Source organism: Podarcis raffonei, chromosome 16, assembly GCF_027172205.1.
Source record: "Podarcis raffonei isolate rPodRaf1 chromosome 16, rPodRaf1.pri, whole genome shotgun sequence".
Lineage (NCBI taxonomy): Eukaryota > Metazoa > Chordata > Lepidosauria > Squamata > Lacertidae > Podarcis > Podarcis raffonei.
In genome coordinates, this window is record NC_070617.1 from 40,904,461 (window position 1) to 40,916,663 (window position 12,203).

The following is a 12,203-nucleotide window of genomic DNA, read 5'->3' on the forward strand; positions in this document are numbered from 1 at the left end:
ATAAGGTAGAATCTGTCACACACATCCTTCTATTTTGCGAATTTTATAGTGAAGAGCGAGTTCAACTTATTTTGCCGCTTTTATCAAAATTTATACCCCTACAACATTATTTGGAATCCTCCCCCGAAATTCTACGAAAATACCTTCTGGAAGATTCCTCAAGCTCAATATCATATGAGGTGGCCAAATTTTGCACTTTAGTAATCAGGAAGCGTAAATCTCCTCTGGTGAATGGCACACTGCGAAGTTCCCTTGTGTAATTCTTTTTTTTTTTCTGATGTTGTTGTTGATTTCTTTTTGTTTGATCTTGTGGTGTTTAGTGTCACTGGCTTTTGCCGTAATAAAACTTGACTTGAGACTTGAGAAAAGCAAGTTAAGCAGGCACACTTCCTGGGTTGTATATTGGACATTATAATCCTAACCCAATCAGCAAGTGTTAATGAAGTCAGACAGACTTCTTTGTGAGATGACCACATGGGGGAAATAAACAACAAGGGAGCTCAGAGCAGAGGGAGTGCAGTGTGTGTTCCCACTACACAGGATCAAAGGAAATGGGTGTGAGAATGCAAATGTGAGGCCTCTCCACGTGTTAGAAAAGGAGATCTTGGAAGTTATGAAGTTAAGAGTTGGGAGTGATCTAACCAGGAAGCAGGGATGAAGGGTTTAGCTGGGATGTATGCTGCAGAGCAAGAGAGGCGGCAGAGAGGGATGCTGATACTGTTATTACAACCAGTGTTCGAATTAGGCAGGTGCCAGGTGCATTATTGGCCACTTGCAACCAAGTGAAGACATCCCCACCATCTAGAGGTGCATGCCTGGGGGATCATTGGAGATTGACTATTTTCACACACTAATGCCCCATTCTGTATGATTTTATCAGTTGTATTTTATCTGCACAATCAGAATGAATTTTAGAAACCAAAATGCTTTTTCTGTGCCACCTGAGCAGGAGCAGTGAACGTTATAGTTAATTGTTGTAGCTTGTCTTCACTTACCCCACCCCACTGCCCTGCTCACAGTTGTCAAGAATATCCCTAAATTATGAATGGTCCATGTCACCATTAAGAAAAAGAGGTCAAAATAGGCTAATATATATGTAGACTGGCTCTGGATAAAGTGACTTTTCTTTTTTAAGTTCTCAAAGTTCTTAATCTAACTCAAGGTTGTCATCTGTGACTTGCCATTATTTTTATTGATTATAGTTTAGTAATTTTTTGTAATTGATAATCGTAAACTGTTTGATTATTATTTGCTGATATTTAATTTACTGTTTACTATTAAATTCTAATGGATAATAATACTTTTATTATTTATATCCTGCCCGTCTGGCTGGGTTTTCCCAGCCACTCTAGGCAGCTTACAGCATATATAAAACATTGTAAAACATCAAACATTAAAAACTTCCCGATACAGGGATTACTGAATATTGCTTTATTTGATATAAGTGATTTATTTTAAAGTTATTGTGACTTTTTTTATTGGATCAGATTATTATTGTTTGACTTTTTAATGTTTTTATATTTTAGTCCCTTGCCTAATCATAGCAGCATTTAATTCATTCCAACAAGAATATGAAAACAGTTCCTCCTCCCGGCAAAATCCGGGAGAAATCCGGCACAATCTGCCTATTGTGCTTGCTTTAACAACAATATGAAGTCTCTATAATTATTATATTTATTTACTGCTGAAGACAGTGTTCGTGGCTCTTATTTTATCCTCACAATAACCCTGTGAGGTAATTTAGCCCAGTCAGGATGGCTCTCTCTTTGCCCATGCACATAAACACAAAGACTGGGTAGTTTGAACTTTATTCATCAACAACTTTTGAAGTTGATATTAACAAACATACATGTGGGGGGGGGACATCTCTCTAAAGACACTGTTGTATCCTTGAGCACTTTAAAAAACAAGTGGACATGGAAAACACCCGCAGGCACAACCATGTGCACATCTGAATAGATTAAACATGTGCAAAGGTACCAGTCAGCCTGTAAGTCATTTAAGAAATAGTCTTCCTTGTATCATCCCCAAATACTAAGGTTTGCTTTTTGGTCCCGTCTTTCCATCTTCAATTTTGCAGCAATGAAGGCAACAACGTGTGTTTTTTCTCTGATTCTCAGGACTGGGAAGCTAATGACATATATTCTTTTTCTCTAAAGAGTAATGGGTTTGGAAGCCCATGGACATGGATAAAATCAATGAGAAAAGATTTTAAATCTCATTGAGTTATGAGTGTTGCCCAGCCCTGGTGTGAGCCTCCAAAAATATCTACAGTATATGCAGGAGCTGTAAGCTGTGACACGTTTGAAGGCTGCCTGACTTCTGCAGGCCTCCACTTTGTGTTTTTTTTAAAAAAACCACTTTGTGTGGTTTTTTAAAAAACATTCTGGACTGCTGTAGATGGTTGATGATGGGTCTGTAAAGTAATCTTTGTGCTATTTCAAAACAGCAACTTGAGAAAATTCCCACCTTTTATTAACAGGGGAGGTAAAACAGCAGATGTTTTTAAAAGTCTAAGACTTGCAGAAAGTAAAGTGTGAGCTGCTAACACCAGTTCAATTTGACAGAATCTGTTGCTGCTTTGTGGATGCTGTCACACAACCCAGTTAAGGGAGGCGTGGGGGGCTTCAGCCTCCGGAGGCGAAACAGGCTGGGCCACCCCTGCATGGTTTTTGTCCGCAGGTCCTACAACCTATATATTTGTTATGCTCCTATCCAAACCTTCCTCCAAAGAACGCAAGTGTGGCATTTCAAACACACCACAGTCCTCTGGGGTAGCAATTAGCTCAGGACCACCTAGTAAGCTTCACTGTTGAGTGAGAATTTAAAGCAGCAATGGGAAACCTGTGCTCCTCCAGAGGTTCTTAGACTATAATGCCCGTCCTCCCCAACCACTGGTCATGCTGCCTGGGGCTGATGGGAGATAAGAGTCCAAAATCTGGAGGGCCACAAGTTCCACACCCTTGAGTTAAATTCAAGTTTCTCATAACCAAGCTCAGCCCTCTAGCCACTAGATCACAGTCTGCACATCGCCATAACCCTGAAACAAGCCATGAGTGGAAGCCAAGGCTAATTCTTGGCTTATTGCTTGTGAGTTTTGGAAGAAACAAGTGTTGGTTTGTACATAACTCTAAGCCAGCACTATAGTTTGTTCCCTCCCAGCTCAGGTGCAATTTCAGCAGCATGAAACCAGAATGCTGCTCATATATAGGAAGCCATGGTTTGCCACAAACAAGGCCTGTGGCCCTCAGAACATTTACTTTATTCAGGAAGTCCTCCCAGTATTACCATTGCATTCAGATATTTTCTCTGGGATAAGGCCTATCAGGCTTATGTAAATCAGGGGTGTAAATTTGAATCAGGTAACCTTCAACTTGTCAGAGACAACTTACCTAGTATATGGAGAAGACTGCTGGCAAGACAGTACAAAAGAACAGTCCAACACATTTGTTGTGACACAAGCTTGTACAAAGCGGAGTCTCCTTCAGGGATGGGGGATCTGTGGACCCTCCAAATGTTGTCAGATCTCAACTTCCATCAAACCGAGCCAACCTGCCCAATGGTTAGAATTGAAGGGAGGTGGTCCAGCACCACTTGGAGGCTCACAGGCCCCCCAATCCACTTCATCAAAGGCATACTGCTACAAGACGAGACATCATGTTTGCTGTAAGAGACTAATGTGACTACCCCACGTGGAATTTCTCAAGACACTAAATCAGGGCAGGGGTAGTGAACCCTTGGTCCATGTGCAATTTTTAATGGGGCCCAAGCTCCCGCCTTTGTCCATGGAGTTTTCTTGGCAAGGATACTGGAGTTCTTGGGTGGCCCTGCATGGCATAGCTGATAGCTTCTCTGGGTTATTCAAGCCCCTTCACCACAGCAAGGCAGTGAACCATGAAGGGAAAATGACAAACCTCGACAGCATCTTAAAAAGCAGAGACATCACCTTGCCAATAAAGGTCCGTATAAGTTAAAGCTATGGTTTTCCCAGTAGTGATGTATGGAAGTGAGAGCTGGACCATAAAGAAGGCTGATTGCTGAAGAATTGATGCTTTTGAATTCTGGTGCTGGAGGAGACTCTTGAGAGTCCCATGGACTGCAAGAAGATCAAACCTCTCCATACTTAAGGAATTCAGCCCTGAGTGCTCACTGGAAGGACAGATCGTGAAGCTGAGGCTCCAAGACTTTGGCCACCTCATGAGAAGAGAAGACTCCCTGGAAAAGACCCTGATGTTGGGAAAGATGGAGGGCACAAGGAGAAGGGGATGACAGAGGATGAGATGATTGGACAGTGTTCTCGAAGCTACCAGCATGAGTTTGATCAAACTGTGGGAGGCAGTGGAAGACAGGAGGGCCTGGCGTGCTCTGGTCCATGGAGTCGGCCACGACTAAACAACAACAAGCTCCTGCCCTCTCATTTTGGTGGCATGGCAAAAAGATAAAAGTAGACACAGTGTTGAGGATATGAATTCCCAACCCTGATAGGAATGCATATCTCATCCCTATCAGTCATAAAATCAATCATTTGATGAGCCAGGAGGGAGGACATGGCATCCTGGCTGTGAGTCCTGGAAAACCTGCTTGTTCCCTGCCTTGCAGGTCTTTTTCTGCCTGGCCTGGGACTGACTCCAGCTACAAAATTCAGGTTTTTGGGAGTAACTATCGATCAGGGCATGACTTGGAGCGCAAATACCACTGCTCTGGTGAAGAAGGCCCAGCAGAGAATTTATTTCCTCAGACTTTTAAAGAAGAACAATCTGAGTGAGAGACTGCTGGTGTCCTTCTACCGAGGCTCCATAGAGAGCATTCTTACATACTGTATTTGTGCTTGGTTCTCCAGTTGTACAGCTAGGGAGAGGAAGGTGCTCCAGAAGGTCATAACCACAGCACAAAGGATTATTGGTCAACCTCTCCCATCTTTGGAAGAATTGTACGGTTCCCGTTGTCTTAGGAAAGCAAACAACATCCTGCAGGATTCATCTCACCCGGGATACAGTCTGTTTGCACTACTGCCTTCTGGCAGGAGATATAGAAACATCAAGTCAAGGACAAATAGACTGAAAAACAGTTTTTATTACCCGAGAGCTGTGGCCCTTTTGAATGCTGTAACTCGATAGTGTGACCTGGGAGATTGATGGGTGTGGGTGTGGCTGGAATGTGGTTTGTTGGTTGTTGTTGTTGTTTTGCTTTTGTTGTTTTTAAGGGATGGCATCCAATTTCGTTGCACTTGTGCAATGTTGCACGTGTGTAATGACAATAAAGAATCTATCTATCTATCTATCTATCTATCTAAAAAAAAGCAGAGGCTGCTGAACAGATTCTTGGGCTGGGGTTTTGTGGGGGGGTGGCGTTGTTGCGGTTGCTTTTCTGTATCTTTCTTTTAGACCTTTTTGTGATTTATGTGGAAATTGTTCAGTTTGGTTGGGTATTTTTTAATGTTTTATTTACTGTCTGACTACTTTCATTATGTGGTAGTTATTTATTTTCTTCTTGTTGTAAGCCACCTTGACTATGGTTTGAATTGTGGAAAGGTTACATTCAAATAAAATTATATGTTTCCATAACCTCGCCACCTGATCTGATCTGCATATGCATTAGCTCAGGAGGTGTGTGCATGTGCATGTGAGAAAAAGAGTTGGATGTGGCCACACTGACCATTGACCTGCAGCTCCCAGAGAGCAGGGTCAAGAAGGCTGAACTAAGTCCTCAGGCCCCCTGCATCAAATTAACCCTAACATACTGATTTCCGGATGAATCCAAAGCCTTCTCCTAGGTGATTTTAAGAACATATTCTATTAATAAAAATAGCTAAAGAGCTCCATTAGTTAGGGTGAATTTTTAAATTCATTTCCCATTTCCTCCCTGAGAAAACACTCTGCAAAGTGCCAGAACAGCACCTACCCCCTCACATTAGATCCAGATTTCTCAGGTTATGAACAACAGGGAAGAATAAGTCCCTTAAAGATTAAAAGAAAATTTCTAATTCTTCAGGCTTCCTTTGCATCTATAATGTCTGTTTCTAATTTAATATTCCAGCACAATTTTTGAAGAGTTTGGAACACGTCAGGAACCACTCAAGATGCAGAGCAAGCAACCAATTTAATTAGAACTTGAAACAGCTAATAAGGGTGAAGAACGAGAAGGGGGGGGGATGAAGGAGATCTGTGTTCTACTGCCTTTCAATATTCTCCTGCTCTGCATCCCAGCGCCTTGAGCAGAAACCTGTGTGGAGCTGGTGCCAGAAACAGGGGTGGCTGCCATGCTCCAGAGACACCACTATCAGGCAAGCTGAGTGCTATTCACAGTTAACTCCCCCACTAGCCAAAAAAATGCCTCAGAGAAGCTGAGATCATCGCCCATGTGCTGCAAGCAAACACTTCATTTAAATACCCAAAAGAACCTTTTCCAGCTGAGGCAGCTGGAAACATGTTAACCCAACAACTTAGGAAATACTCCCCACAGGAGCGCCAAGGGTATAAACAAAGGTGGCTTTCATGAGTCGCACACCTCCCTCTGCCAATTCCCAGGCACTAGAGAACTTGCACCCTCGTTTTAACAACTAAACTGAACTGAAGGTTGTTCATCCTTTCAAGCAGGATATACAAGGAAAGGAGAGCAAAATAAGGGGCAAGGCAAGTTTATTGACGGGGAACCAAGACGATGCTTTTTCCTCAGCCACAACCAAGCAGGATGAAAGGAATAGCATAAGAGGAGACAAACTCTTTGGCTGGTGAACACTTCAGTTTAGGGAAGGGAAGCCTGGCCATTTTGACATTTTTTGGCTTGTGTGCCAAGCCCTCTAATTGTGTTAGATCACTGCTTCCAATGAAACCCCCCAAAGAAGACTGAAGTAAATTAGACACAAATGAAGTCCCAAAATATACCTATAGTTTAACCCCCACACACTTTCAGTATCTAGCTTTTTAGGGTCCACTTGCAGATGCGGAAAGACTCCAGAGCAGCTAACCCATGTCTACACAGGTTTATTCACAAGCAAGCGCTACAAGGCAATTGGGTATGTTTAGCCTGGAAAAGAGAAGACTGAGAGGAGATATGATCGGCCAGATATAGACTATTTAAAGTTAAGACGAAGAACGATAGGAGATGTTTGTAAGGCATCTTGTATTTCTTGGCAACTTATTCATGGCCTTTAGGATGTTAGAAATCTCCAAGAACTCTTAATGCAGAGGGGTCAGGAGGTAGCCCACAGTTTGTTAGTGGACTACCTAACAGCAGCTGGTTACTGGGATTCTTGCAAAGGAGGTAGGACTGAGTGGGCCTTGGTATGGTCCAGCAAGCCACCCACTTCTGACTTAGGTAAGAAAATGTACTGTAGTCTCTCCTCAACTATTAAGAGATCCTGATCTTTTAGACATTCATTTTGATAAATTAAAAATGTATTGCTGAACACAGTTTTCTAGTAAAAAGCAAGCCTTGTATGTTTCAAAGTCTGCCTTCCCTTGTCCTGATGAACTTGGAATCATACCTTAGTATTTATTGATCATACTTTTCTTGTTTGTACAATAAAGGGGATTTAAATTTGAATTCCATCCCCCTTTCATGTAGCATAATGGGATCATCAGGAGTTACAAGACCTTCATTAGTGGGGTGGGGTGAAAATTAACTGGTACTCAGCGGTGGGTCTATGTGTCAATGCCCATTTGCCCTATATATTTTTAATACCATTCATGAAAACATGACACACACCGTCATCAGGGATTCAGCTTATTAAGAAAACTCTACACTCATGATTTCACCAGCTCAAGGATTAAACAATGCTAGTTATTCCATGGCATGGAGGAGTAAACTGGGAGGAGGAAGAGGGAGAAACAGACTGACTAGATAGAACCCTAATCAGCTTCCCTTACCTAAAATTACTAGTTAAATTATATGTAAAATACAAAGCTTTGAATGCCTTTGGTTACATTAACCCTACTTTGAAAACAGTGTGCAATTATTTTATTTAGATGTGTTTCTCTTCCAGTTATTCTAGTTGGGCAATTTAGAAATACTGTACTAAGTCAACTATGCATCCTTCCTTTATTCAATTGGACTCAAGTATCAAAACATAAAATTAGAAGAGCCGGTTATGAGTATGGTATCTCTTGGCCCCAGATACAGGCATACCAAAGCAGGCCTTGATCATAAGCCTGGTTAGGACTGACCCTTTACAGCATCACAGTCCCATGGATATCATGCTTATCCCCTTATTTCCACACTTTAATTTTCAATAATAGATCCAGCAACCCTCAGTAGAACAAAAATGTGGCCCTTGTTTGTTTTTAAAATGAAAAGCTATTACACATCTGATGCTGCCTGGGACACTAAAAACAATTTTGACAGGCTGCATGAGCTGCCATTTTACTGTTACTTTAAGAAGTACAGTGGTACCTCCGGTTACGAACTTAATTCGTTCCAGAGGTCTGTTCTTAAGCAGTAACTATTCTTAACCTGAGGTACCACTTTAGCTAACAGGGCCTCCCGCTGCCACCAGCGCGCAATTTCTGTTCTCATCCTGGGGCAAAGTTTGCAACGAGGAGCATCTACTTCCGGGTTAGCGGAGCTTATTACCCAAAGCATTTGTAAGGAGGACAGTACGCAACCCAGGGTTCCACTGTACAAATAGAGGAAGCCCTTCCAACAGTAGGAAAACAATACTATCTTAAAGGAAATTAAGTCCCCTTACTTACTTTCCAACTCTGGGTCACTGCACATTTCTGGTACATTCACGTAGTCAGAGGTATGACAGCAGTTAAGTATTTACAGATTTTAAAGATTAAGATACTATAGGATTAAGGGCAATATGAAAGGGACATTTAATATGCTCCCATTTACGTAACCTACAATTCCATTTCAAACTTGAACAGAAACAAAACACAACCCTTTCATTGTACTAGACATGTGCATGCTCTCATGTGCACTCTCTCTCACAGGTAGGTAGCCGTGTTGGTCTGCCGTAGTCGAAACAAAATAAAGAATTTTTTTATTTTGTTTTGACTTCTCTCACATTCACACACAGGATTATAATTTGCTAGATTATTTTTTACAAGGCTAAATTTACATGATGGCAGGATACGGTATGTTTTACCTGCTTTTATTTACTACAGAATCTAGTTCTCCTACATTTATTACTAAAATGTGGATTCACAGTCATATTGTAGTTTTAAAAGTCACAAAGATGTTAAAACACAAAACCTCAAAAAGCAGAAGTTACAAGACGTACTTGAACTTAATCAGAGTTATTTGATATTTTCCCCTTGCACAAAAGCTATATATACGGAGGCATGAAGAAACTTATTTGCACCATGCACAAGAGTGAGGGAGAAGCATGCCACTTTTAATTTTTTTAATCACGGGATATTTAAGCTCTAGATGCATATCAGCAATGGAAAGATTCTTAAACCACCAAATGCTTGGCAAGGATAACTATTCTAGCCAGCTGTCCATGCAACAAAGTCCTGGTCATGTGCTAATTTCACTTTACACACATCTCTCTCACACACCAAGCAAAGGTGATTAATCGCTTAAAATGAATCTGAAAATTGAAAAATCAGTCTCTGGTAATAAACATTGTCTCTGAGAAACAACTTAAGGGTAATATAGCATTCTAAACATGCTGTTCCTTGCAATCAAGGTATTTCCAATTGTAAAAGCATACATTCCTAGCTGCTCTATAAGGAAATCTATAATCTCAACACTCGTGGCAGGAAGTTCTGTACTTACTCTTCTCCTTTGGCCAATGGCACTTCCACCCAACCAGTGATGTCATGCAGCAGACTGCTCACCAGTTGACTGCTGCATCTCTCCACCCAGTTCAAATGAAACTGCCTGCCTCTCGGCTTACAAGAGCTTTTGTGTTGGAAGGAAGGGGATCAAGGAGGAAGCACCTTCCTTGCTTACAGCAGTAATCTGGAACCCTTACAGGGTCTCCAGCACAAAGCAGATGGCCTCCACCTCCCAATGCTGGTCTACCTCCGTCGTCTCCCTCTCTCAGGCCAGATCGCTGCCTGGGTACCAGAGAAACCTGCTGCTGTCACCTGAGGCAAGAGCAGATCAGATGACGGAGCACAGTCTGTGTGACTCCATTAGCAGACTGACAGGCAGAGCTCAGGAATGCTTCTTCTCAGAGCCAGCCCAACCATGAGGCCAGGCCAGGCAAGCGCCTTAGGTGGCAGGATCCACGGGGCAGCAGATCTCGATGTTGATCTCCCACCCCTTGTTTCTGATGTAGCTCTTCCCTCGCCCCTTCTTCCTTGGCAGGGAGGGAGGCTCCATTTTGGGGTCCACGGCAGGTCCCAAAATGCTTTGGGCTGGCCCTGCTTCTCCCACCCTCCTTATGGCAAGCTGAGAGTGAGAACTTGACAGCTTTGAAGCCCACACCCCTCCAGACACACATTCCTAAAGTCTGCATGGAGAACAAGGCTGGCGAAGGGGCAAGGCAGGGCCTTTCCAACTCCAGTCTGGAGGAGCAGATGCAGAGCCCGACCTATGCTCAACCTCTGCCACACTCCTTTTACAATCCTATTAGCTCAACAGCCATAGACGCAAGCCTCCATGCCAACTGAAAAACATAAATAGACCCCCCATTTACGAACTAAAAATTTAACCTAAGAGTATTAAAACATCAGGGGCTCCAAATACAAAACACCCCCCACTCCCCCAAGCTTGCAAAGGAGCCTTCAACACCTACCAATTAACCCTTTAGTGAAGGCTGAGATCGGCTTCAGCTGCTACCTGGGGGGCAAATAAAGCTTCTCATCCCGATCCTCCCAGGACAAATAAGAGTCCGAGCTGGAAAGCAGAGTCTGCCCCCTCCCCGCGCCTCAAAAATCATATTTTACCCCACAAAGCAATCAACCCCCGGGGCTGCAAAATGAGGTTAGCCCTTCCAGCGACGCCTGGCAAAAGCGATACAGGCTGCTACCCCAGAAGGGGGGCGAGGATCCCCCAAGCCCCCCCCCGCCACTCCTGACAAAGAGTCTCGCGCAGCGCCTCCCTCGCCCACCGGGACGGAGAGGAGCCCTTGCGCCGAAAGGGAGAGCCCCCTCCTGCTCCCACCCACCACGCCTTCAAGAGGAGGCGAGAGCAGCCAGGTCTCCCCCGCCCCAAGAACCAAGGAAGAAAGAAGGCGAGCGATGCTGCTGCGGGGGGGGGGGCACAGCTACCAGACGGCAGAGCAACAGACCCCCCCCCCCGCAAACGCCGCGGTCCCTCTGCGGGCGAAGCAGGCGGGGAGCAGGCGGGGAGGCGGCGGGGGGCCCCGTCCTCGAAGCCGAGACAAAGCAGGGGACCCCCCCCCCGCGCCCGCGCATCGGAGAGGGAACAGAGCGGCGAGCCTGGACCCCCCCCCGGCCTCACCCCGCCAGACGCGCCGGCAGCGCCCTCGTCTCCCTCCCGGCAGCGGCGCCTCCTGGCTCTTCCGCCTTCCTGCCTGGGCTCCGCAAGGCGGGCGGGCGGGCGGGCGGAGACGCGGAGCCAGGCCAGCCCCGCCGCCGCCGCCGCCGCCTCCTCACGTGCTGCGCGCGCCGCTCTGCGCGGCTCTTGGCCCCCTTCTCCGCCCTTCCTTCCTTCCTTCCTTCGGATTCTCCTCCCCGACGGCTCCGCCGCTCTCTGCCGCAGGCGCGCCAGGCCCCCCTTCCCACGCCCCTTCTCCCTGCGAGAGACGAGGGCCGGCCGGCGGGGGAAAGCGCCCCGGGGACTCGGCCTGCCGGGCGGCGGGGCCTCGTTCTGCCTCGGAACTCCCTCCGCCAGGAGGGAAGCGGGGACGGGGCCAGCGCCAGCCGCCCCCTCGGGCCGCGGATCCCGACCCCCGGAAGGACAGCAGATCTTCCAGCCGGCCGGCGCCCTTTTAGTCTGATCTTCCCCCCAAGGGTGTTTTGCCCTCCCTCTCTCCTCTTGCCTGGCTGGCGGGGGCGTTTTCGGGGCTCGCCTCAGGTGCCAAAATGTTTCGGGCCGGCCCTGGAGATGGCCAGGAACTTGGGTGGCTTGAAAAGAGGATTCGGCTAGTTCATGGCGAAGGAGCCAGGGATGCTTCTGGATGCACCCGGCCCCGCTTGCGGCTTTCCCAGAAGTGAGGTCTGGTTGGCCACTGGGGGGACAGGATGCCATCTGCCTGATCTTCTTTCCTTATGCCAAGTCAGATCTAGTCCAGGATTGTCTACACCAACTGGCAGCAAGCCCCACCTGGAGACGCCAGGATTGCA

At 45.7% G+C, this 12,203-nt stretch overlaps 2 protein-coding genes across 16 annotated transcripts in view; one reads left to right on the forward strand and one right to left on the reverse strand.

Moving 5' to 3' along the window:
- Positions 1-11,481, reverse strand: part of CLIP1 (CAP-Gly domain containing linker protein 1) — a 116,697-nt gene extending 105,216 nt beyond the window's left edge. For 6 of the 15 annotated variants that reach the window (XM_053369975.1, XM_053369974.1, XM_053369973.1 and 3 more), the window contains exon 1: positions 11,359-11,481. The gene's annotated coding sequence lies outside the window, so the exon portion shown is untranslated. Of the gene's footprint in view, positions 1-9,723; positions 10,091-10,690; positions 10,852-11,358 lie in introns of those variants that run through there. The other 9 variants (XM_053369979.1, XM_053369978.1, XM_053369977.1 and 6 more) reach the window with 4 other exon arrangements.
- On the forward strand, positions 11,136-11,852 carry LOC128404318 (translation initiation factor IF-2-like). The gene has a single exon (XM_053369804.1). The coding sequence runs from the start codon at positions 11,136-11,138 to the stop codon at positions 11,850-11,852; it is 717 nt and encodes a 238-aa protein (XP_053225779.1).
- Positions 11,853-12,203: the final 351 nt, after the last annotated feature.